Here is a 24426-nt window from a genome sequence, read left to right as displayed (position 1 = left end):
TTCCTACAGTTCATAAATATGTCAGCCATTAAACAGTTCATTTCTCGAAAATAAATATTTCTGGAGAAATATGGTCTACGCTGATTTCCCTCTGTGTCATTTCATCCCATGTAAAAAAACAAAGCCCCTCGGTTCAGGATGGTTAGGGGGCCTCAGCTGTAACTAAGCATACCTGGACAGATCTTGGTGGACGCGTCTGGTCGCGGGGAGTGGACACTATCTTTAGTGACTAAGTTCCACCAAGGGCCGAACATTGGCAGCATAACCAAAGAATCACTTTGGTTATTTGGAAGGAAATGCCCTAAACCATCCTCAAACCATCTAGAGAGGCAGGTCAGGAGGCTAAAGGTGGCAACCCCATCACCTGACTCGGGTGCAATAGGCTAATCACCTGTTCACCTTAAAATAGCTGATTTTTGAAACTCTCAGTAAACTGAGAATTTTTAACACAAATGTCAAATCCGTGCTTTTATATGGCTGTGAAACCTGGAAAATAACCAAAACTATTATCAATCAACTACAAGTTTTTATTAATAGATGTTTGAGAAACATATTAAAAATATTCTGGCCCGTCCAGATATCCAACGAAAACCTATGGTTAAAAACTAAACAAAAACCAGTTGAACTTGAAATTCGGCATAGGAAGTGGGGATGGCTGGGACATACACTTCGCCGACCTCCAGATGACCCCGCCAGGAAGGCATTGGATTGGAATCCGCAGGGCAGCAGAGGAATCGGCAGACCCAAGATAACATGGAAACGATATGATATGCGTAAATCACTTCGTGGTTTAAGACGGCGCTTATTCCGTCGGATCCCGGCCAACTAGTCACTCATATCAAGTGCACCTCAGCACATGTGTGGACTTCGGTCCTGCGTTCATAGACATCTATGACGTAGTGCAGAGGGCGGCCACTAGAGGGAACCCAAGAGTTGGAGCTTAATCTGAGACGATTCTAACCGGCATTGGAGTTGTATCCGGTGTGGCTTAGTGGATAAAGCATCAGCACGTAGAGCTGAAAACCCGGGTTCAAATCCCAATGCCGGAGAGAATTTTTCTCCGTTCCATTACTCTTTCATCGTATGATGACGCAGAATATCTGCATGGAAATATCATATGTACTTCGGTACATTAAAATAATATATATGATATGCGTAAATCACTTCGTGATTTAAGACGGCGCTTATTCCGTCGGATCCTGGCCAACTAGTCACTCATATCAAGTGCACCTCAGCACATGTGTGGACTTCGGTCCTGCGTTCATAGACATCTATGACGTAGTGCAGAGGGCAGCCACTAGAGGGAACCCAAGAGTTGGAGCTTAATCTGAGACGATTCTAACCGGCATTGGAGTTGTATCCGGTGTGGCTTAGTGGATAAAGCATCAGCACGTAGAGCTGAAAACCCGGGTTCAAATCCTGGTGCCGGAGAGAATTTTTCTCCGTTCCATTACCCTTTCATCATGTTCTCACAGAAGTAAACACGATGGGGAAGACATGGCGTGAGATCAAGGAGTTGGCCAGGAATAGAGTCAGATGGAGAAGCTTTCTCAGAGCCCTATGTTTCACGCAGAAATGATGGGAATATTGACTGACTGAAAAAAACAAAAATAATAAAATGTTGGAATCACTTTTGGATAAACCCCAATTTTGTGATGCAGAAGAAAAAGGAGAAGAAAGCTAGGAGGTTTCTGACATAAACTCACTGTACTCACAAAGATGTAAACTTACCTTTGAAGCGTCTCCATATGGAAAGAAATTGCCATATATTTTCTTGAACTCCTCGACACTCAAGTGACCACTGGGACAATCTTTTAAAAAACCTTTATACCATTCTTGTATTTCCGCATCTAAAATAAATTCAGAACAATGTAAATACAGATTAAATTACTGGTGACACTATAATAAAACGAGTTATTTGAGAAAGAAAGGGACTTGCACGATGAAGGAAATAACTCTTGTTATGCACACAATTTTAAACGGATGAATGTCATGGGTTTCTATGTGATTTCATGACGTCACTCTGTACATTTGTCCTGGTCAGGATTCTGATGAAGCTGGTTCAATGGAGTTAATTTGTTTGTCATGGAAGTCTGCATGCAGAGACAAATTGAAGTGTGTGTCATGTTAAATCTGCGAAATGTTTTAATTTTGCAACCTTAACTCAATAGACATTTACAACTAGATTCATTACTTTTTGCAGACGATTTAGCTCTGGTGGCATCCTCAGAAGATGAATTACAACGTTCAATTTTTAATTAAAAAAAAATTGGAATTAAATATGATATGAAAATCAATAAAGGAAAAACTAAAATTATGGCCTTCTGCAGAAAATCCCTGTGCCTAGCAAAATATGTTTAGATTAAAAAATATTAGAAAGGATAAATTATTTTACATATCTCGGATACACATTATCTTTTTTCGATGAAGTAGACATTTCACAGAAAATTTCTAAATACACCAAAACAATGGGAATAATTAACACCATTATGAAACCTTCCCTAGTACAAAGGCATACTCGAATTCGCCTTTACAAGACCTTGGCCAGACCTGTACTTTGTTACGGCAGTGAGGCATGGATATTGAGGAAGAAAGACGAAAGCAGAATAACGGCTAATGAAATGAAATTTATGAGATATACAGCGGGATATACGAAATGGGATCACAAACGCAATGAAGATGTAATGGAAGAATTACAACTAGAACCTGTAATTAATCACGTAAAACATTATCAGAACAACTGGATAAATCATCTGCATCACATGCATAGAGATAGAATCCCAAAACTCATGCTCCACTATCGTCCAAACGGGAAGAGATCTCTTGGTCGTCCAAAGAAGCGCTGGATTGAAAATTCAACTGTGAGATCGTAACAGGCCATTTGGCCTAATACTTGAAGGGAAGAAGAAGAAGAAGAAGAAGAAGAAGAATCTTTTCCAGACAAAATCATCAGTACCAGCTGCAGAAGACACAGCCCTGCAGTATATATTGACTACACCCCACCTCTGGCTACTAGCAACAGGCATCTATAATGAACACCGATCAAAATACCCCTCATTTCTCGTGAAAAACAACAACTGAATATACTACAGTGGACTTTATGTTGTCAGCAAACAGCTGGATACATTAAGAAGATTGATTGATCTTTTCCAGACATGGGTACTGTCAGAAGTAAGTTAGGTATTAAATAACGGTTTTCTTGAAACTGGATGTATCCACAAGCATTGTTACTCGTTGGCATAATGCAGAGCCGCTAAAGAACGTCAGGTGGTGTTTCAGTTAGTGTGCGACTGCTGTGGTAAAGTAGCCACGTTCAATTAGTAGGCTAGCGGTGTCAAAGAGGACGGAAGCTTTGTAGTTTCAATAATTTTAATTATGTCGCTGTCCATTGTCGTCATCAAGTCTTTTGAAGGCTGCTCCAATACTCCACGCGGAGTGTATAAACCAGAGTTGCAAATTTTAGCAGTGTGTCTTGTTCTAGTTCACAGTGAAAATTAATTATATTACAGTTCAGTGTGTAATAAAAATGTGGAGGCCGTGGGAAACGAGTGAAGTGTCGGAACCGATACCCATGAACATCAATAACGACGATGGTAATAATAATAATAATAATAATAATAATAATAATAATAATAATATATCAGAGTTAAATAACAATTCAAATTCAAAAGCTAGACCAAAATTATGTAAGCTGTGTCAAACGTTTTTGTGCAATGCTCACACGTATGTTCTGAAAAACAATTTAGGTCAAGGAAAAATTTCGGAGACATCTAAAATTCTTAAATTAAATAGAAATACTGTAAGTAAAATTGTAAAAAAGGGACCTAAGACACCTAAAAAGCATGGACACAAAGTCACAAAATTTAATAAAGTAGATGGTTTTACGTGTGATTACATTCACCACGAAATATATAGTTCTTACAATAAGGGCCAATCCTTAACAATAAAAGAATTATTACAAAAAGTCAAACTTTTCGGTTTTCCTTATGGAGAAACATTTAATTATTTCTTTAAATAATTAATTTAAAATAAATAATCTAAATAATCTTCAAATTAACTCATGCTTTGAGCAATTAAGCCTACCCCATATCCATGTTATATTAATATATAGCCGCAACAAACAAGACGTGACAACGTCGCATTTTCATTTTATTATCGGTGCATGCAATAAAGACCTACAAATCTTAAAAGGAACGCCGCTGCCTAATAATTAAACGAGGCAACTATATCAAAACGTTGCACAAACAATCAGTGGCGGAACAGAATGGATGGAAAAAATGGTTTTAGTATCAGACAGTTAAATTCTGATCCTGCCAAGGTTTTCATTTGTCAGAAGCAGTATTTGTGTCTAGGCTTACAAGTGGATTTCGGGTCTGAAAATGCAGAGCTTCGTCAATAATTCTTATATGAACTTACGTCCTTGCTCTCTCAACGTACACACATAGACAAATGTAAATTCGTCACCTGAAAATTCGGTGTTCTGCCTCAGATCTTCCAGAACTTCCGGTTTCAATTTGCTGTTCTGCTTACCCATGTTTAGAACTACGATCTACTAAAGACGTGCACAGAGTTCTGGTTGCACCAATTGCACCTAAAAGAAGAATGGAAAATATTATATAGATTGATAAAAACATGATCACAATTAGTTGGGTTGTAAAGAGGGACTCTGTTAGAAGTAAATAGTTACAACCACGATCTTGGCAATTAAATCCTTCATTTCCAACCAATTTTGATATCACGTTTACAATATTATTAGCAAAATTGCCATTCAAACACCTCTGAACCAGAAATACACACCACAGCTGTTTTATATAATAATAGCTATGTCCAACTTTGTATAGTACATCTGAGTCAAAATCACGTGGTTCCATGTAATATTAGTCTTCATGGGTGAGGTACCAGTACTGCACATGGCACAAGAAAATAACTACTCTAACATGAATCAGCACGCAAGTTTGCGGAACTTTTATCTCACTCTACCTTCGCAGTCAGCTTTTTGATAAATAACTACATAGGCCTACCTTCAGTACATGCTAAAAGAGGTCCTTGTTTCCTAGACAACACAGTTAGCATTACTAACCCGTGTATTTACAAAATTCTTCTATGTTTTGTGCGATTATCGTTAATTAAATATAATTATTATTATTCAAGTGTAAATGATGAATCTGTATAAAAATTGATATATATTGAAAATATTTTCTTGTTGTAAATCTTAAATTTTAATCAAGAAACTGAGCACAGAATCAGAATGAAATTAATTTAGTACAATTTATATATTTTTATTATTTATCATTTATTATAGTATACATTTTGATTGATATGAATGTGTGAAACTGAAAAAAATAGAATGCGTTGTGCCAGAGAGCAGAAGAAAGATGTAACACACTAACTGAAAATCAGGAGTGGAATTATTTTCTTACTGAGCCTCAATCGCTGCGTTTCAAGGCACATCTTAGTTCTCACAAAATGCCACTCTGGAAACAGAGGTTGCTAGTCTAGTACTGATTTCAAGGAATATTCATTAACTGACATTTTCCATTTTTTTTAATGTGTGACTGCCCTTACTGTTAATTTTTAGACTATGATAAAATAGTTCTAGAAATAAAAATCTATAATTTTCTGAAGTATGAAACGAGATACAGTGGTCATTATGATACAACAGCAAAATAAGATGCTGATGTATCATAGATAAGCAGCAATCATCGACAATACGAGAGTCTGGACTCATATACATTTGAAGTTTCTTGACAATTGTACAATGTCCATGATTTTAAACATGTTTCTTTTGCATATAACTGCATACTTCACTTCAGCATTCAGAAAGCGAATTCTGCGTTCAATAATGGCCACTGAAGGCAAAATCGTCATAATTAGCATTTCATGCGGAATGTATAGAAGACGTACAGTATGACTTTCATTACAATGACAATTATGTCTGCAAGTTTCGAACATATTTCAGCATACATATCCGGACTCTTTTTGGTTCACATTTACCTCAGAATTTTAATAAGATCGATTTCTTATTTATAAAGAATTACAAACAGACACAAATAAAAAGAGAATCTTGTTCATGAATTGTGTTATATGTGTAGTTCTATTTATTTTTTTGTTTGGTAGTAAAGCTGTTTCACACTCCAACATTAAGAATAATTTTATTATTATCAGATTATTTAACAATCAGTGTAAATATTATTACAAACAAAATGATTAAATATTCCAAAATATAGGGAAAGAAATAAAAATCCTCTGGAATTCAGATAGTTACACGAAGATGGCATGTGCACAGTTTGCTGACGTAACTATTAGTTATTATTTATTTCACTAGTTTAAAACCCAAAACTATAAACCTAGATATAAAACACCTCTTTATGTCCCTTAAGCATTGCGGCCTTGAAAACCTAACGTGTCCCAAATTTCTTATTGTGTTTACTACTCTGGAGTATCACGAGGTTCCGTCCTGCAGATGTCACTGGGTCTGAATGCAGATGCCCACAAAGCTACGGCAATCATCTTAACTTCACAAAAATAACAGAGAATTAAACATTTTCAGCAAAAGACTAGTTCCAGAACGGATATTTCGATTTGAGAGTTTGCTGTAAGACTAATATCAATGGAACTCTATGATTCTGTTACAATAAATAACGAAAAACTTATGCGGTATTAAATAATAAAGAACCCATAACAGTAGCATCATATACAATAATTGTACACTCACTTATTTTCCAATATGGAAACTAAATATAATTACAGGTATTAAGAAATCTTGTTCCATTAGAATAGTGTGTACATGTATGTGTATTTATATATATTACAATATGTGCAGAAAAATTAGAAAAATATAAAAGTGCGTAAACAATCTTCTTTAATCTCAATGCATACATTCACGTTTTATCTGAATTGTAAAATCTGTTAATTATCCATACCTCTAAAATAAAATCAACACATCGAGTTTCATAATAACCAGAAACAAACAAATGCGTCACGGATAAGAATTAAATCACTTTAACATCCACCATTACACCTTACAGACTTTGATGTGGACAATAAAAATTACATCCATTTACCAGGCTGAATAACAAAAACCATCGCAATTGTCTGTCCAGAAACTTTGCACAAAATCAAACTTCATGTTACATATCGATAAGGAATTCAAAGTACATTTTGTTTTCTTTCTTTGGTTACGTGCTCCAGTAAGCAGAAGAAAAATACTTTAAATAGGTACACACAGTTCTCAGTTCTCAGAGTTTATGAAAATGGTTTCCATCAACTGTCACAGTAAACAATTAAAATATAACTGGACCTACATTTATGATCTATCCTACTTAAGTTTCCAACACTGAGAATCAAATTCAACACCCAACGGATAGCGGCCTCAACACCAGGACTGTCAGTGTCCCGACGTAGCCTTGCAAAGAGTGGGGGGCAGACTGCAAGGCACGAGTGAAGAAGATGGATGTGCTGGAGGGTCAGGGCCGCCCACATCTATCACAGAAGGCACTAATCTCCTCATTCAGCTCTTGCCGACATTTCAGGTCAGGAAACAGGAAGTGGACTACCAGAAAGACGTGCAGCAAGGCTACGTCAGAGCCGATGTGCTAATTGACGTGATATGCCTGCTAGGATACTACTGATTCAGGAAGCAAACAGTGTGCACGTTCCACCAATTCAGAAGTCCTTTCTGTCTTGAGAAGCAGTTTTATAAACTACACATTTTTCATTTGTTCTTGATTACACACCTCTAACACTTGTAGGTATATCACTAATGATATGGTTCAACTTGTTACATTAACAACTGAGCTAAATAAATAATAAAACTATTACAGTACGTAACATAGTGATTAGTTTTGACGGCAACTTTACGTCATTACCAGCGGCGGTTCCTCTATATGAGCACAGGAGCACGTGAACACCTTAAAAACCAACAATAATCATACGTATTACTGTATTAATATTATTACATCTATTACTTTCCAATGTGCAATGACGTTCCTACATTTTTAATCTCGAGAGAATGTCCCGTTCGTGTGTCGTGTGTCTTTAAATCTCTATTGGACAGGTTGACAGCAGCTCACACAATTTTTCTCTAGCAGGGTGAAATAGCCTGAGGCGAGAATATTTTCTGGTTTGTTCCAATGGTTACAATAGCTCTGGCTCGCACAGGTCTGAACGTGCTAGTGACAGAGAAACAGAGATGTTCCATCTCCCTTGGGTCTGGCATCCTGTTCCTTTCTCCCTCTTTCCTCGTTTTCTCTCTTTACTCTTTCTTTTCAAAATACCGTTACGCACGAGAGCTAATTCTGTTGACTTTTGTTCAGCAAAATAAGGAAAATACAAGCTGCAATGGTGCGTACTGAAAGTTGAAACAGTAACACTTGAAGTTTGGAGACAGACGTGTGTGAAATTGTGTGTTAAATTAAAAGAGGATTAAAACATTCCTCCGCACCATGACAGAAGACCGATTAAGTACATTGGCTATGTTGGCAGTGGAAGAAAACTTGTTAACGACATTAGAGACTTCAATAATAAAGTTATTGATAAGTTTGCATCTCTCAAAACTAGGCGCATGGAGTTTCTCTACAAATAAATCCAGATCTTCAACACCATCTACAACAGCAGTGAAGGTGAGGCCTATGAATTAATTTTACTCTACCCTTGTTTAATGGTTTTAATTTTGGTTTATATGAGTAGATTTGATACATGCATAGGCCTATTGGAACTGGTTTATCTCTGACGTGTGACTCAGCTATACGAGAATATATCAGTGTGTTTATTACTCATTTTTTTTGTGAACACCCATCCAAGAAAGGCACGAGCCACCACTGGTCATTACCAAACTTCTAGTAAGGTCTTGCAGTTCCTTCTGATTTCTTCTTGTTTGATATCTTGGTGGGGAATATGCAGCAGGGGTGAGGGTGTATGAGATTGGTAGTATTGTGTCGAAAAGAATGTGTGTTCTGAAATTCAGCTGAGTGTTGAGGATTGATTTTGTGTGTCTTTATACGTACTTCATGATGTTGTAACATGTTTAGTTTCCTGCTCATTAGCTTAATGTGTGGAGTCTCCATATCTGTCTCTACATTGCTGTAGATGTGATGTATTCTGCGGAGGTGAATTTATTGTGTTTATCTGATTATGGCTGTGATGTGTTTTTATATTGTTGCAAATTCTACACATTGAACCTGTAAGTAGGACATTTTTTTTCTCTCCAATACCATCAGGTTGTCTTTTCGACATTTCTGGTCTTCTCTCCTGGCAATGGCTTATTTGTAACTCACTTCTGAGGTTGGGGCACCTGGAAGGCGGAGTTACGCTGCCCCGATGACATGATTATAGAATGATTATGAAGTGCCAGAAGTTTTAAACCTAAGCCTAACCTAATTTCCAGACCCTGGACGAACACAGGAACATTCCCCTTTAAGGAAAAATTCCTGTGTTCTAACAAGGAATCGAATTCAGGATCTCATGAACTGTAGTCAGAAGCTCCGACCACTAGGTTTAGTACGAAACTCAACTGAATTTTAGAATGCACTCTCTTTTCGACACAACACTACCAATCCCAAACACACCCCACCTCTATCTAGACACTCCCCCACTGAGACAACCAAGCAAAAAAGAAATCAAAAGTGCAAGACTTCACTAGAAACTTGACAATGGTATAAAGTCCCTGCCGAAACTGGCCACTAAGGTAATGCACCATAATAGCTTCAGTGAAGGTGTAAAACTTGCTGATTTAACAAATTTAACCATATCATTAATGATACTCATTTTTCAAATTTTGGGTACAATTCTCTGAGACAGTTGATTTAGTCAACTATTCGAAGTCAGGTCTGAACCTCACAAGTGATACCAACATGGCACCACTTATGAGGCAACTAGGCCAGGAGATCATGGGGTAGAGTAGTCATCTGAGACAATATTATATGGAATTTTCCACAATAATACATTGGGAAGAAAATAATGTATTGTGAAAGTAACACAACAGATTCATAATGTACAAAAATTGAAACTGTATCATGTAAATAGTAAATAATGATTACATTGGTTCAATACTTTCGGATATATTTATACCTAGCTTCTATATTTTATGTATTCAAGTCTTCGAATTTTATAAAATTTTGTTTTACTGTTATTCTGAATCTATATAAAACACCACATGGTTTCAACTTCAGCTTACTTCGTAAGTACTGTTCAAATTTGGTAATATTCTACAAATATTTGACATAAGCTTGCAAACTGATGTTTTCAGCGTCTGGTTCTCATCAATATTACTGAATTTACAACTGGAGGATTGTTGAATGTAACGTAAACATGGAGATCTGATTTATTTCTTTCCTTCACACACAGAGACCAAATTTAAATGTACTATAAGAATCTCGAAAACCATATATTTTTTATGATAGCTCAATTGTTTAACAAAATACGCCAGTAACTACAATTTGCAGTATATTCATCTTGGAATAGCTCCACTGCAATAAGGCGTCTTCTGGTCACTCTAATTGTCATTAATTCACTGCATTTATAGTCGGCTATGTGATAACATTTCAGAAGAATGGCTGTTCTTTAGAATAATGGTGTTTACAATGGGATCTCTGTTTCGCAAATAGCTACCGAAATACTGGCATTAAATGGAATGATGTCATAACAGGAGCATATTCAATTTCTATCTTTTTGTGTCTTAATGGTATTTACTGACTTCTCACAATAATCCCGTTTCCCCTGCCAACCACTTCATTACCTCCTCACATTGTAACATATCGTGTACTTCCAGTCTGGTGAAATGTACAACATAGGATATCCTCCATTTTCACGGATTTCAGTTCTTAGATGGGAAGTGTTGCTGTCATTTGTTACTGTACTGTCATTTTTTCTATCCCAAGATCATTAAGAATGGTGAATAATATTCATGCTTGTTTTCTGTATTTCTTAAAATAATGTTATGTGGCATGTTAATTTTTATTTGTCGTTATTTACGTAAAAATGATGCGCCAAAAAATAATAATAATTTAGTATTCACTCCACGTCCCTATAATCACATTTGTTTTTCAGTGATTTATTAAAGAATGTACTGCTATTTAAAAGACTAATAATTTAGAAATATGTTACATAAATCATCCTTATGCCAAAAGAGAATGCTCCCTGGACCAAATTACATTAAAGAATGTACCGGTACTTGAAATATTAATTTAGAAACATGTTAAAAAATAATATCCTTGTGCCAAAAGAGAATGCTCCCTGGACCAAATTATATTAAAGAATGTACCGCTATTTAAAAGACTAATAATTTAGAAACATGTTACATAAATCATCCTTGTGCCAAAAGAGAATGCTCCCTGGACCAAATTATATTAAAGAATGTACCGGTATTTAAAATACTAATTTAGAAACATGTTACATAAATATCCTTGTGCCAAAAGAGAATGCTCCCTGGACCAAATTATATTAAAGAATGTACCGGTATTTAAAATACTAATTTAGAAACATGTTACATAAATATCCTTGTGCCAAAAGAGAATGCTCCCTGGACCAAATTATATTAAAGAATGTACCGGTATTTAAAATACTAATTTAGAAACATGTTACATAAATATCCTTGTGCCAAAAGAGAATTCTCCCTGGACCAAATTATATTAAAGAATGTACCAGTATTTAAAATACTAATTTAGAAACATGTTACATAAATATCCTTGTGCCAAAAGAGAATGCTCCCTGGACCAAATTATATTAAAGAATGTACCGGTATTTAAAATACTAATTTAGAAACATGTTACATAAATATCCTTGTGCCAAAAGAGAATGCTCCCTGGACCAAATTATATTAAAGAATGTACCAGTATTTAAAATACTAATTTAGAAACATGTTACATAAATATCCTTGTGCCAAAAGAGAATTCTCCCTGGACCAAATTATATTAAAGAATGTACCGGTATTTAAAAGACTAATTTAGAAACATAAATCATCCTTGTGCCAAAAGAGAATGCTCCCTGGACCAAATTATCGTATTTTGCAGTGGTCGTCAGTACTCGTTGAAATGGGTAATAATATAATAATATAATATAATTATGTTGTACATAGCAAGATCGATTATTCAATTGATAAGCTATTTTATGAGGTTGTCATGCCTGAGATATCTATTGTCAATTGCTTTTATTTGTCAGAAGGCCTTGACTGACTGGTATATAAGGACTAGCGCTCTTAGAGGTGGAGGTCGGGGTTTGGGATGGCCCACAAGCAACAAGTTATACTAAATATGTTTAGGATTAGTGTAAAACTGGCCTATGTCTCCTACAGTGGGCGGGACATAAGTAACATTCACCAAAGTGTTTTCTTTGACTACCTCAATTGCTGTAATACGCCTGAAAAAATGCAACATTCAAACGTGTTTTTGAGATACTTAGACTATAGCGATGGATGCAGTCGAAAGTAAACTCTTTTGATTACTACACATCATGAAAAAGGTAGCAGGCAGCATCAGTATTTGAATTAGATGCAAGCATCTCTCTGAACAAAACTCAAGCCTGCAATACATCTATACATCTGTGCTTTGTTCCACTATTCCACACAGTCCACTAGATTCAAATTCGTGACCATTACAGTTTTACAAATGTTACAGTTACTGTTCATGAATACCATTTTCTGTATCACACGCACTGCACTGCATTATTCACTGCAATGTCTGCTCTGTGCTTTTAGTCAAGACAATTAACTTCAACCATTTTATGGAAAATAAGGGAGAAGCTGAATCATCATTACATTAGTGGAGTTGCTGCACTTCTGTTTACACGTTATTTGTTTTGACATTACGATTCTGTAATATTTTGTCCAGGTTCAAATCCCATTCCACCATGAATTTGTCACTTGCGTTGGGCAAGTCTGAAGTCCAGACAATACACGAATTTTCTCCAGATACTCCAGTTTCCCTGTGACACCCCAACAATCCTCCTCCTCCATCATCATCATCATCATCATAACCATCCAGTATGAGTGCGATGTATTGGATTGTTGCATAAGTTCATAGCGTTTTCCTGTACTTTCAATCATGTGCTGTTCATGTTTCTATAGCAACCAAGTATCAATAAATCAATAAATATAATAACAATCATATAAACGAATAATAAAAATGAGCCGGTTAGAGATAGCTGCTCTTTTAATTTATAGCCACCTCGATTAAAAATATAAATTATAAATAAGAAAAATTAATATTCAGAGAAAGAAAAAAATCTTTAATTAAGAAATTAAATTATCTCTTTATTGACTGAAAGTATGCTGAACCTTTTAATGAAAGTGCAGCTACCCAACATTCTGGAAGTCTCTCTCTTTACGCTACAAACCAATCCAATAGATCCACAGCTTGTGACGCACTCTGGATAATCTCTGACGAACTATGTGGCTTATGCTTCTCAGCACTAGTGACATCTATGAGCACACACATTAAGTCGGGGTGAATAATGACAAGCTAACCTTGTAAAGTTATTTTCGCAACAAATCTGTTGTTTGGCAAATTTCTCTTTCCTACCACATCAACAACATTAAACATCTCACCAGTTTGACGAGTTCTATCTGCTTGAAGGGATAAAAATGACGCTTCAAAATAAAAACTTGACAAAGACTGAACTGCAGCATTTCAAAGTTGGCAACAATTACACCATCAGTATTGATACAATATAGGCATAATCACTGATATTGTTATGATACTTCAGACAATGTGTTTTGATTCTATTGAACAGGTATGTTTAAGCAATGGGAACTTCATTAGGAATTGATGGAAGAGAAGAACAATAATCTGATAAAATATTATTACCCTAATTATTTCATTCGCAGTTTGATTTTCTATTAACTGTAAATATAATTCATTCAGTGTATATGAAGAAATGACAGTCCTGGTGTTACATTAAATGTTTAATGATATCTGTACATGAGAAATACAACATTGCTTTCATGAACTCATATAGAAGCATATGAGACAATAAGTAAAAAGGAATATAACTCCAGGAGTTACACAACTACAATAAAGAAATTCTGAGATTCTACGTGTAGTTTAGCTATATAATTATTTAACCATTAGGAATATGCTTTCAGCCGCTAATAGAAATTTTGCTCATTGTAAATGCAGCAAGGATGAATAGCATCACACTTTACTGAAAACTGATGGGCCTAGAATACAGTGAAGAGACAAATACCCTGTCTCTGCTAATTGTTAAGTATGTGGATAGAGCCATCATGAGTGTGTGCACTGTATTTTGCTCTTCTTTACCTGTGCACAATGAAATCTTTTACTTTACTTTCACATCTGAATAAAGTTGTACTCAGAATTTTTTCTGTCTAGCCTATTACAGCTTATACACGATCAAATTTTTATTCCAATTCAATGCTTTACAAGAAAACTTATCCAAGATTGATTGATCAACACTGAAAAAGATTTGTCAAAGTCTGTTTCATATAGCTAAAGTTTTGCTCTACATTTTAAAACATGTGCGGCCAGGTAGCTCAGTTGGTAGAGCAGCTGACTACGGACTGGAAGGTCCGGGGTTCGATCCCGGGTGGTGACGGGATTTTTCTCATTGCCAAACTTCCAGAATGGCTCAGAGGTTCACTCAGCCTCCTATAAAATTGAGTACCGGGTCTTTCCCGGGGGTAAAAGGCAGTCAGAGCGTGGTGCTGACCACACTAGTGTCGAGGTCACAGAAAGCATGGGGCTCTACTTCCATGCCTTCATGGCATGTGAAGGGGATATCTTTACCTTTTTTACCTTTACTTTAACTTCATTATAACCTATGTAGGCTCACCTATCATATATTACAAATAAATATGAAAATCCTTTGGAGAATGACTAGGCTATACAAAACAATGTCTATATTACTTAACTGTAAGGTACCTTAAAACGAAGAAATTTACAATTCCATAGCCTATTGTTTTAAAACAAAATATTTACCATTAATATTTGCCTAGTTGTTGTTTGGTCAACTGCCCGAAGACAGGTTTGAACCTCATAAGTGTCACAATAAGGCATCACTCATGAGGCAACTAAGCCAGGAAATAATGGGGTAGGGTGGTCAGTTCCTTTCCCTCCCCATTGCTTACATCACTGACTAGTAACATATTACACTAATCAGACTTCAAATGTATACATATCACCAAGTGAGATGTATATAGAACCTCAATCATAGGTTGGAATCTTCTTCATTAAAAAGTACGTGTATTGGTACTTAACTCGGGAAATCTGCCTTACAATTTTCTCATACAGATTATTTTTCTTCATTTTATTGTGACATTCTACAGAACCCACGGCATACAGGCACAGGTTTGTAACTCGCAAACATCTTCGGTTAGGACGCCATGCCTTTTTGTGGTTCTTAGCATCATTAACATTTTCGAATCCCATCAGTCAATTCCTTTGATCAATTAGAACAGCCATGTTGAATCTTTTGTACACTACTTTTAACACTTGAATATAAATAATTGATTAAATGGCGATCTTACTCGTGTTAATTGTGTAAGCATGTGCGGCTTATAGCTGTTTCGGTGCTTCTTCACACCATCCTCAGAGCCTACTAGATCTCGGCGTCATCTCGAACTTCACTGCCTGTTGTGTGGATGCATTCGATTGTTGAAAAGTGTGGGAATCCTACACATACAACCCAAAAACCAAAAACACTAGAACAATATGAAATATACAGACACACTAAAACACATCCTGAACAAATTCTCAACACACAGATCAATTTCAGAACACACACACTATTTGACACCACATTTCAACACCTTTCAACAATCGAACGCACCCACACAACAGGCAGTGAAGTTAGAGATGACGCCGAGATCTAGTAGGCTCTGAGGATGGTGTGAAGAAGCACCGAAACAGCTGTAAGCCGCACATGCTTACACAATTAACACGAGTAAGATCGCCATTTAATCAATTATTTAATGAGACCACGTTCTTTTTTACTTTTAGGACAATCAAAGACTTTTAATTGAAGTACTGTAAGTGATTCGGCAATAAAACCTGTAAAATATTGGCAAGTCTTGAAAAGCTTTGTGATGCAATGAATTCAAAGAAAATTTGATCGTGTACAACTGACCAGAAGCTAACTTCGACGTCGATTAAGTCGCAAATAGTCGCGAGAAGTCCATAAGTATATAGCTAAAGTACACTGCAGAGCTGAATACACATTATGTAACTAGCTCAGATTTCACCATCCCACAACAACCGTACATCATGAACTGAAATTCCAATCGTAATTTTAACAATTCAACACCAATTATTTTGGAATATATACACCTTCATAATGACGTTCTTTTCATCTTAAAATATGAAAAGTAATTTCTAATTTCAATTAAAATTAATTAAAAAAATTAAATAAGCATTCAGTTTGTGTTATATCTTATTTACTAGCCCGAGATCGTTTGCTTTTTGAGATTTATTATTAAGCTCGTGAATACCTCAAATAGCAACTATATACAATGCACCTTGTTACACTTGTCGTTCACTGGTAAACTTATATTCAAAGAGAAAGTGGAATTTATTTTATTACTGTAAAATTGGCCCTTCTAAAAGGAGTCGATGGTCAGTGGCAATACAAGTGACATTATGCAAATCCACAACAGAATCTATTTTAGATCTGGGATGACTCTAGTGGCAGCTATTCTGTTGTTTTTTTAATTTAAACTTTGTTTCACCTTTAAATGTCTGCATGTGCCGCATACAAGCTGAAGTGGCATGTGTCATAAGCAACGTCATCCATTTGATGACGGCAAATTAAATTCCAGTGACAAAATACAAACACACCCTGTATGTTGAAAGTGGACCACCAAACTAGGGGGTTCATAGAATTACGCAACCTGCTGTATTCAAAATAATTGTACACAATGTATCCAAAGTTAATTCTATGTCACTTGGTTCATTCCTCGATATGAGGCATTTCAAAGAAAAAGAAGTCTTCAAGCTTCATTAACTAACCTCTTAATAATCATTTAAGTACAAGACAGCCTTTCGCGGTTATAAACCACTCAGAAACATGCACTGATTATTAAAAGTGATGCAAAGAGGTGAAAAATATCAGACAGAAAAGTCGTGTGCCAATCTCATCTTCATATTTCAGAATGCTGATATCACCGTATTCTGTAAGCAATGCAAATTAAGCATTGTCTGCACGCATCTGCGAGACTGAGACTCCGTCCTGTTATGAGAAATGTGTCAATAAGATGACCACGTGAATGGCCTTCTCTTTCTGCCAACATCTCAGTTCTAAGCTAAGGCTGTTGCCATCTGTGGTCATTACACAGCAATACAGTATGTGAAGGCAAACTATTAATTCTGCTTGGATTTTTTTGGAGGTTAGGTTAATTTTTTAATATCTATTTATATAAAAATGGAAAATATCTTAAAAGATGGTAATTCTTTTGTGTGTTCTTTGCTAACCCAAAGGGAGCTAATTTGAAATAAACCGTTACTGCATTGACAATATCCTTATACAACGCACAACTGCCTAATTCAGTATTATTAAACTTGCCTACATTCTAGACCCACAGCTTGTACAAGCGTAACCTCTGTGTCAAAAATGATGTGGCGAAACAAAATGTTCAAGCTAAATCAATTAATTTGAAAATCCAAACCATAAATATAATTTAAAAATTACAACGAAGCTGTAGACTGTTCGGATAACAAAATATAAATCTTTCGAACGGCAATACAGATTTTGTACGTTATTTTAAAGTAGGGTAAATTCTGGCAATAACTGTTCACAGAACTTTGGTAGGATGGAAGGAATATATTAGGTATAATTAAACTATGATAATAATACAGTTTGTAAATATAAAGAATTACGAATGGACTTAAGAAGAAAGGAATAAAATATTATTTATTATTATTATTATTATTATTATTATTATTATTATTACACTGCAAACCAGGGGATATTCTGCTCTTGAACTATTTCATGCCAAGTTAGTCTATCACATTGTACCAAAATATGAAAGTGAGGAAAGGGAGGGAAAACGAAACAAACAGATCTTCCGAATGTTTAGCTACTGATAAAATTTTAATTCTTAATGCAAGAACACAGTTTAAAATTCGACACGTCTCAGGTTCAGTAATTTTTGGAAAAGAGCTTTTGAAGTTATATGAATGTAATATATCTTAATATAGGTACGAAAATTACTTAATCTTACTCAAATTATACAGTTTTATTATTTTCATATAAATATAAGCTCTGACGTCAAATCCTAGAGAAAGAGGAAATTGTTTACAAGTGAAAACAGCTACACTAGTGAACAGGCAGGTCTGCAATACCGACTATACAAGTCCAGGAAATGTAATGTTCACCACTCTTCAAGAATTAAGGGGTTAAAATCGATTAACGAAAGATATCTGAACAATGTAAAGCGATATACTAATATTGGAACCACTACCAAAACACTAACATATTTTGCATACAAATTGCGATATTTCTTTAAGAACGAAATAACTGACTCTAGATGTGATGACTATGGGTTGAATCTCCATAATGGGTGTCCAGAATGGCTGAGGCGTCAATTCATTCTATGAAAAATGGCTGGTTTCAAGTCTTGAGCATTTAGAAGCCAACACATTCACTCAGCTGTATCCATTTCCATTTGTACAGTATCATTACACAGCGAGTTTTTTAACTGTTAAGTTCCTACTATTCATGGAATAGTGCAGACCTTGACATAGAATTTTATTTTTATTTATCTTTATTCATAATCATAGGAATCTTTGACAAGCAGTAAATGTGCTACATGGCTTAGTAGCCAGCTCGTGATGTGCTAATCTACTCCAGCTTTTCACTTCAGGACCCTACTGCATAGAAGTATGACAGACCACAAGTCAGTTCACCTGTAAGTACTTTATAAAAATAATGAGGACTGTGCTCCACAAAAGTACGTACCGGTACTCCATACCTACAATTTCCACTGTTCTGCTCCACAAAGATATTTATATTAGTCCACATATTTACAATTGTACAGTTTTATCCATCAATATTGCTAATACAACAATATTACTGGTGCTATATCAACATTATAAGTTATGAAATAATATGTGGTCTAGTAGCAGTGAAAGTGATGGGCGTAATAATGAAACTGTCTAGACCAGGCCTGCACAAGGTTTGCGCTCTCTGAGCCGGCTCACAGCTCATGAGCGGAATGCAGGTATTAGCTGCGCTCTGTATAAGGGTGGACTGGAAGAAGGGGTGGATCTCGTACAAAATATACACAAAAGGAAGTACTAGTACGAGTGTTTATGAAATGAATTCCCGTCCAGTGTTTGCAAAACTATCTTGGACTATTATTAATTAATAAAGAAATATTTATTTTACAGAAATAATAGAAATTCTATAGCTACTTAAATGTACAATATCATTTTGTTATATTTTTATTTATCAGTACATCAAAACGAGGTTTTATGCTGTTGGCAGCTGAAAGGAACAGTAGCCTACTGATCATAATGAAACATCAGTTACAGATGTTCGATGTCTGCCTTTATTAAAGTTGATTATAGAAAACAGTTGCTCTCAAATATAAATGTTGAGCCAAACATAGCAATCATTTTTACAGCCAGCCTGTGTAGTCGTGGATATTATTGCTCATGTTTAGTCTTGTAAAACTCAACCAGGCTAGTAGTATTATTCAAACGATCTTTAGCCCTTAGGTCACATTGAAGATCAATAAGTTCGAGCTGTAAATCGTTAAATGTTAAATGTTATGTTCCGTCTTTTAGATTCCTCCATACTGTACTGTAGCAGTAGGTAAGCAACGTGAAACAGTTACTGAGAATAGGCCTACACACTGCACTTCACTAGATAGCTGAGTGGTCGTTTCCCTCTCCTCTACCTATAGCAAGTCTATGTCATTCTGACGTATTTTCCTCTCCGTTTTGGCGAGCGGTAAACACAGCTTTCCCGCTCTGAAGGAGCGCGCGCGCTCGTTGAGCGCTGTTTGTGCAGGCCTGGTCTAGAATTTATAAAGAAAGAATCAATTTCCAATTTAAAACAGAATTTGAGTATAATAAACGTTATAAGTTAAGTGCTACAAAGTGGAAGGGCAGAAGATTGTTGCTAGCGCAGTCTGTGCAATTCATAAGGACCCAAAAAGTAGGACTGCCTTGAGAAAATCTTTTCTAAATTAGATATTAGAACTAAGGAAGATTAACCTAATTTTATTTTAGGCATAAGACTGTAATGCAAATAGCCTGTATATACGTCATCATTATTATTATTATTATTATTAATATTATTATTATTATGATGACATCATTTACTATTAATGTAAATATTGTGTTATACATAATTTTGTGGAACAGAAATACACAATCCCACGCTTTGCAATAACTTTGTAATGTATTATATCATACTTTTGTAGTACAGGGTCCTGAGCTTTAGATATTCTACAAGAACTGAGAATGCATCCGATTTCTTTATTTATTCAGGATTGTACGCACCACGGCCATTCTACCCATAAACATCACACCTCCCCTCTCAGCGAATATGATTGTGCGAGCCTGTGGGTGAAGGGTGACATTGTATTGTACTGATCACGATGCCCTCGAAGGGCTTACCCTGTGAAGCATGGAGCAAACTCTTTAAAAAAATACTGAAAGCACTTTGCCACGTACATCCCACCATGATCCTCAGAACATCCTACGCTAATTTGTGCAAATCTTATACATCATTAAGTTTACGTTGAATGTAGTGCATGCAAAGCCGGGAAAGTGAAATCTTAAATTTATCACTGAGGTGAAAGAAGAATAGAAAAGTTCATAAACTTCTTGACAGAACTTTTTTTTTTATATTTTTATTTACATATTTTTCAATGAGAACTTTTTAAGAATATTAACTACTCGAAGGAGCTCCATACTTAGATATTACATGAAGTGATATGTCACTTGAAGAAGAGCTACAATAGGTTAGCAAAATACATCTACAGTACTTGTGTTAGCAATCTTCACACTAGTCCATGCCTTACTCAAGATACAAAAAAGAACAGGGTGATGTATCGTCTGTATTAAAGACCTCGACTTTAGGCAAACTCTGCAGGCCTTGTAATACCAAGTGTCTGAGAAAAGAGTAACTAACTCAAAGAGAAGACAGCCAGCTATTCTTTACACAGTGTGATGAAGATCCGGGTTTTACAACGTTTGTTGAGACTGGATTTCTTGTCACAGCATCATCGTTTCAGGCCTGATTGTTGGATTCGTCACCAGTATAAAAACTATATTAAGAATTTACTGGAGTTTTAATAACAGCTTTAGCTTTATGTCATACTTAAAAAAAGAAACGAACAAAGCAACAGAATTTATTGCCTTTGAATTCGAGAGAAAAGAGATATCTCGTCCAATTATTACTTTATACTGCGTGTTTTTCTGGATATTGGACTTAGAGATTTAAAATTTACATGAGAAACTTATGTATAAAAAGAATTAAAAAATAACTTAATCAGTGAGCCATGTTTAAAAATCAGCAGGCTTTCACAATTTGTGAAACAAGAGAACATCATACTTTTAATTTAGCAAACATAAATGACGTTCTCTTGTTTTGCATTGCTAAAGCCCACTGATTTCTAAACATAGTTCCCTGACTAAATATTTCTCCCTTGTTTCTCACACGTAGCTTTCTTATGGCAATGTTAAATCTCTAGGTTATATACCCAGAAAAATATACGGTATTTGGTCACCCATTTAATCACAATACTGTCTTTTAACCAAAACTGAAATACATTGTCAAAACTCATTTTCAAGTTGCTTTACCACAGATATTCCAAAGCTTCTCAAGCTTTCCAATTGCAGACATTTTCTTCTCAATATTTCTAATTTCATTTTCTTTTGTAACGTGGGGAAAATTCTTCATAATGAACCTGAGAGAATTAATAAATAAATTTAATTCTCAATCATGTTTCTGAAACACTGATCATTCCCTAACCACAATACATCTTTGAAAATTGTAGAACAATATAAACACGTGTAACATAAAACATCTTTCTACGAAATATAATGCTCATATTCACTAAGATTTCAAACCTGTAGCACATATGAGAAAGAAAATTAAATGAAACTCCGGAATTCAAATGCTAGTTGTCAGTGATGATTTCATGGGGTTCAAGGAAAATAAATAACAATGAAAAATTCATTTTACTGTACTAGAAACTGTAGTAATTGTTATCTGTAAGGACCAATAATCACTAAGCTATACATAGGAATATAAAATTTTCAGTTCTAACATGATATTTACAACATCTTACTGTATGTTTATGGATATTTTTCACCAAATCAACGCCAGCAAGTAAAGAAGCTGCAAGTCTTGAATCTCTTGCTCCCATAGTTTTCTATATTCCAATCACAATCTAAAGTACAGAGTGTTTAAACTTTAAACTTACATTAAATATATCAAATCTCATAGTAAAGTAGCAAAACTGGCTGAGGATCGAAAGAAATATGTTCAACAAAATGAAGATTGCAGAAAACGCTAGTATACATTTTGATGTTCCCCTGCTAAATTCATTACTTTGGTTTGTAACAGATTCAATTTACTTTAAACCCATACTCAATTCCCATCGAGAGGAAAATGTCTGAATTATGATTGGCTAGAGCAAACAACCGGATGAAGAAAAACCAAAGAATGTTAAACAAAAAGGAATAGCTGATCTGTCGTGACAAATGATATCATTGAGCAGCTAGTAAAATTGTGAAACGTGACACTTCTTAAGCATGTCATTTTGAAAAAACATTTATGTATCATTTCATCTTAATTAATAAATATCCGGAACATTCTTAAAGAAAATATTTGATGTAAGTACAGATAATGAGACAATACAATTTTACAACCGAGACAGTTTACCCATGATGCCATTCATCTCAACACACGACTGCAAGAACCCGTGATCTCACCATAGCAGCCTCAATGCACTCCTAACACTTACGGAAGCTACAATGAATGAGCAAGTCGTCTTAATTGAGAATTTGATTCATCGCTCCCACGCCTGTGATAAGAGGTAAGTGCTGGGAAATGCTATGGGATGCAACGTCTCTTCGTCTATTCTACGAATGAAAAGAAGAAAGCCACTGCAACATTATAAGATGTGCCACATATATATGCTATACACTTTGAACGAAGCCTAGAGTGTGGGTAATAAAAACCAACACAGACCAAGAAGCTGTTACATGTAAATATCACAAACTGGAATGTCCAAGTTATCTTGGTTGTTGCAATAAGGTAAAAGTGTTATAAAACATGTTGTTTGATTACATTACAGATGTGGGTTATATAGCCTATGTCGTGGTGTTTCATGTAGCACTTCTCCTCTTCACGAGAACACAGCGTCCTGCTGGCCATTGTCCGGAATGTTCTAGCAACAACAGAATCGAATATCTTTTAATATTAATATCATAAAAGAGAAGACATGTATATGATGGGAATGTCTCGGTACTTTTGATTTTACACTCATTATGGTGCAAGCATTTTGGAGAGTTCTTCGTCTTGGAGGCAACCCTTGAGAAATTCTTCCTGAGTCAATTGACCGTCGTTGTTCTCGTCCATTTTGGCAAAGATATTCTTGGCTCGTTCTTCGGCTGAGTCGGCTGGTCGGTTGGATGAGCAGGCTCCCAACATGTCATAAATTGCCTTTAACAACAGACACACAAAGTTAGGCGCAATCCAATGCACATTGTATCGGGTAAAGGGGGTTGAGTCATTTTTTGTGCAGCTGGAGTTTTGTTTCCCAGGGGAATACATAATATAAAAAATATAAAAATTGGAAATTTATCTTTTGAAGAGGTGGAGAAGTTCAATTATCTTGGAGCAACAGTAACAAATATAAATGATACTCGGGACGAAATTAAACACAGAATAAATATGGGAAATGCGTGTTATTATTCGGTTGAGAAGCTTTTATCATCGAGTCTGCTGTCGAAAAATCTGAAAGTTAGAATTTATAAAACAGTTATATTACCGGTTGTTCTGTATGGTTGTGAAACTTGGACTCTCACTTTGAGAGAGGAACATAGGTACGTTAAGGGTGTTTGAGAATAAGGTGCTTAGGAAAATATTTGGGGCTAAGAGGGATGAAGATACAGGAGAATGGAGAAAGTTACACAACACAGAACTGCACGCATTGTATTCTTCACCTGACATAATTAGGAACATTAAATCCAGACGTTTGAGATGGGTAGGGCATGTAGCACGTATGGGCGAATCCAGAAATGCATATAGAGTGTTAGTTGGGAGGCCAGAGGGAAAAAGACCTTTAGGGAGGCCGAGACGTAGATGGGACGATAATATTAAAATGGATTTGAGGGAGGTGGGATATGATGATAGAGAATGGATTAATCTTGCTCAGGATAGGGACCAATGGCAGGCTTATGTGAGGGCGTCAATGAACCTCCGGGTTCCTTAAAAGCCAGTAAGTAAGTAGGGGAATAC

The 24426-nt window shown here is 35.7% G+C and overlaps 2 protein-coding genes across 4 annotated transcripts in view; both read right to left on the bottom strand.

Moving 5' to 3' along the window:
* Positions 1-24426, bottom strand: part of Nca (neurocalcin homolog) — a 540761-nt gene that overhangs the window by 14959 nt on the left and 501376 nt on the right. Inside the window, exons 2-3 of the mRNA XM_069832283.1 lie at positions 4465-4591; positions 1732-1850 (exon numbers count right to left, since the gene is read on the bottom strand). Coding sequence (XP_069688384.1) covers positions 1732-1850; positions 4465-4534 — 189 coding nt within the window. The 5' untranslated portion in view covers positions 4535-4591. The remainder of the gene's footprint in view (positions 1-1731; positions 1851-4464; positions 4592-24426) is intronic.
* The window catches only part of LOC138704424 (neuronal calcium sensor 2), a 227896-nt gene continuing 208167 nt past the window's right edge, over positions 4698-24426 (bottom strand). For all 3 annotated transcript variants that reach the window (XM_069832286.1, XM_069832284.1, XM_069832285.1), the window contains exon 5: positions 4698-23628. In XM_069832286.1, the coding sequence (XP_069688387.1) occupies positions 23452-23628 (177 nt within the window). In that variant the 3' untranslated portion in view covers positions 4698-23451. The remainder of the gene's footprint in view (positions 23629-24426) is intronic.

The sequence above is a fragment of the Periplaneta americana genome, chromosome 8 (genome assembly GCF_040183065.1).
Source record: "Periplaneta americana isolate PAMFEO1 chromosome 8, P.americana_PAMFEO1_priV1, whole genome shotgun sequence".
NCBI classification, from domain to species: domain Eukaryota; kingdom Metazoa; phylum Arthropoda; class Insecta; order Blattodea; family Blattidae; genus Periplaneta; species Periplaneta americana.
Note: the sequence above shows the minus strand (reverse complement) of the source record. Positions and strands in the feature narration are given on the sequence as shown.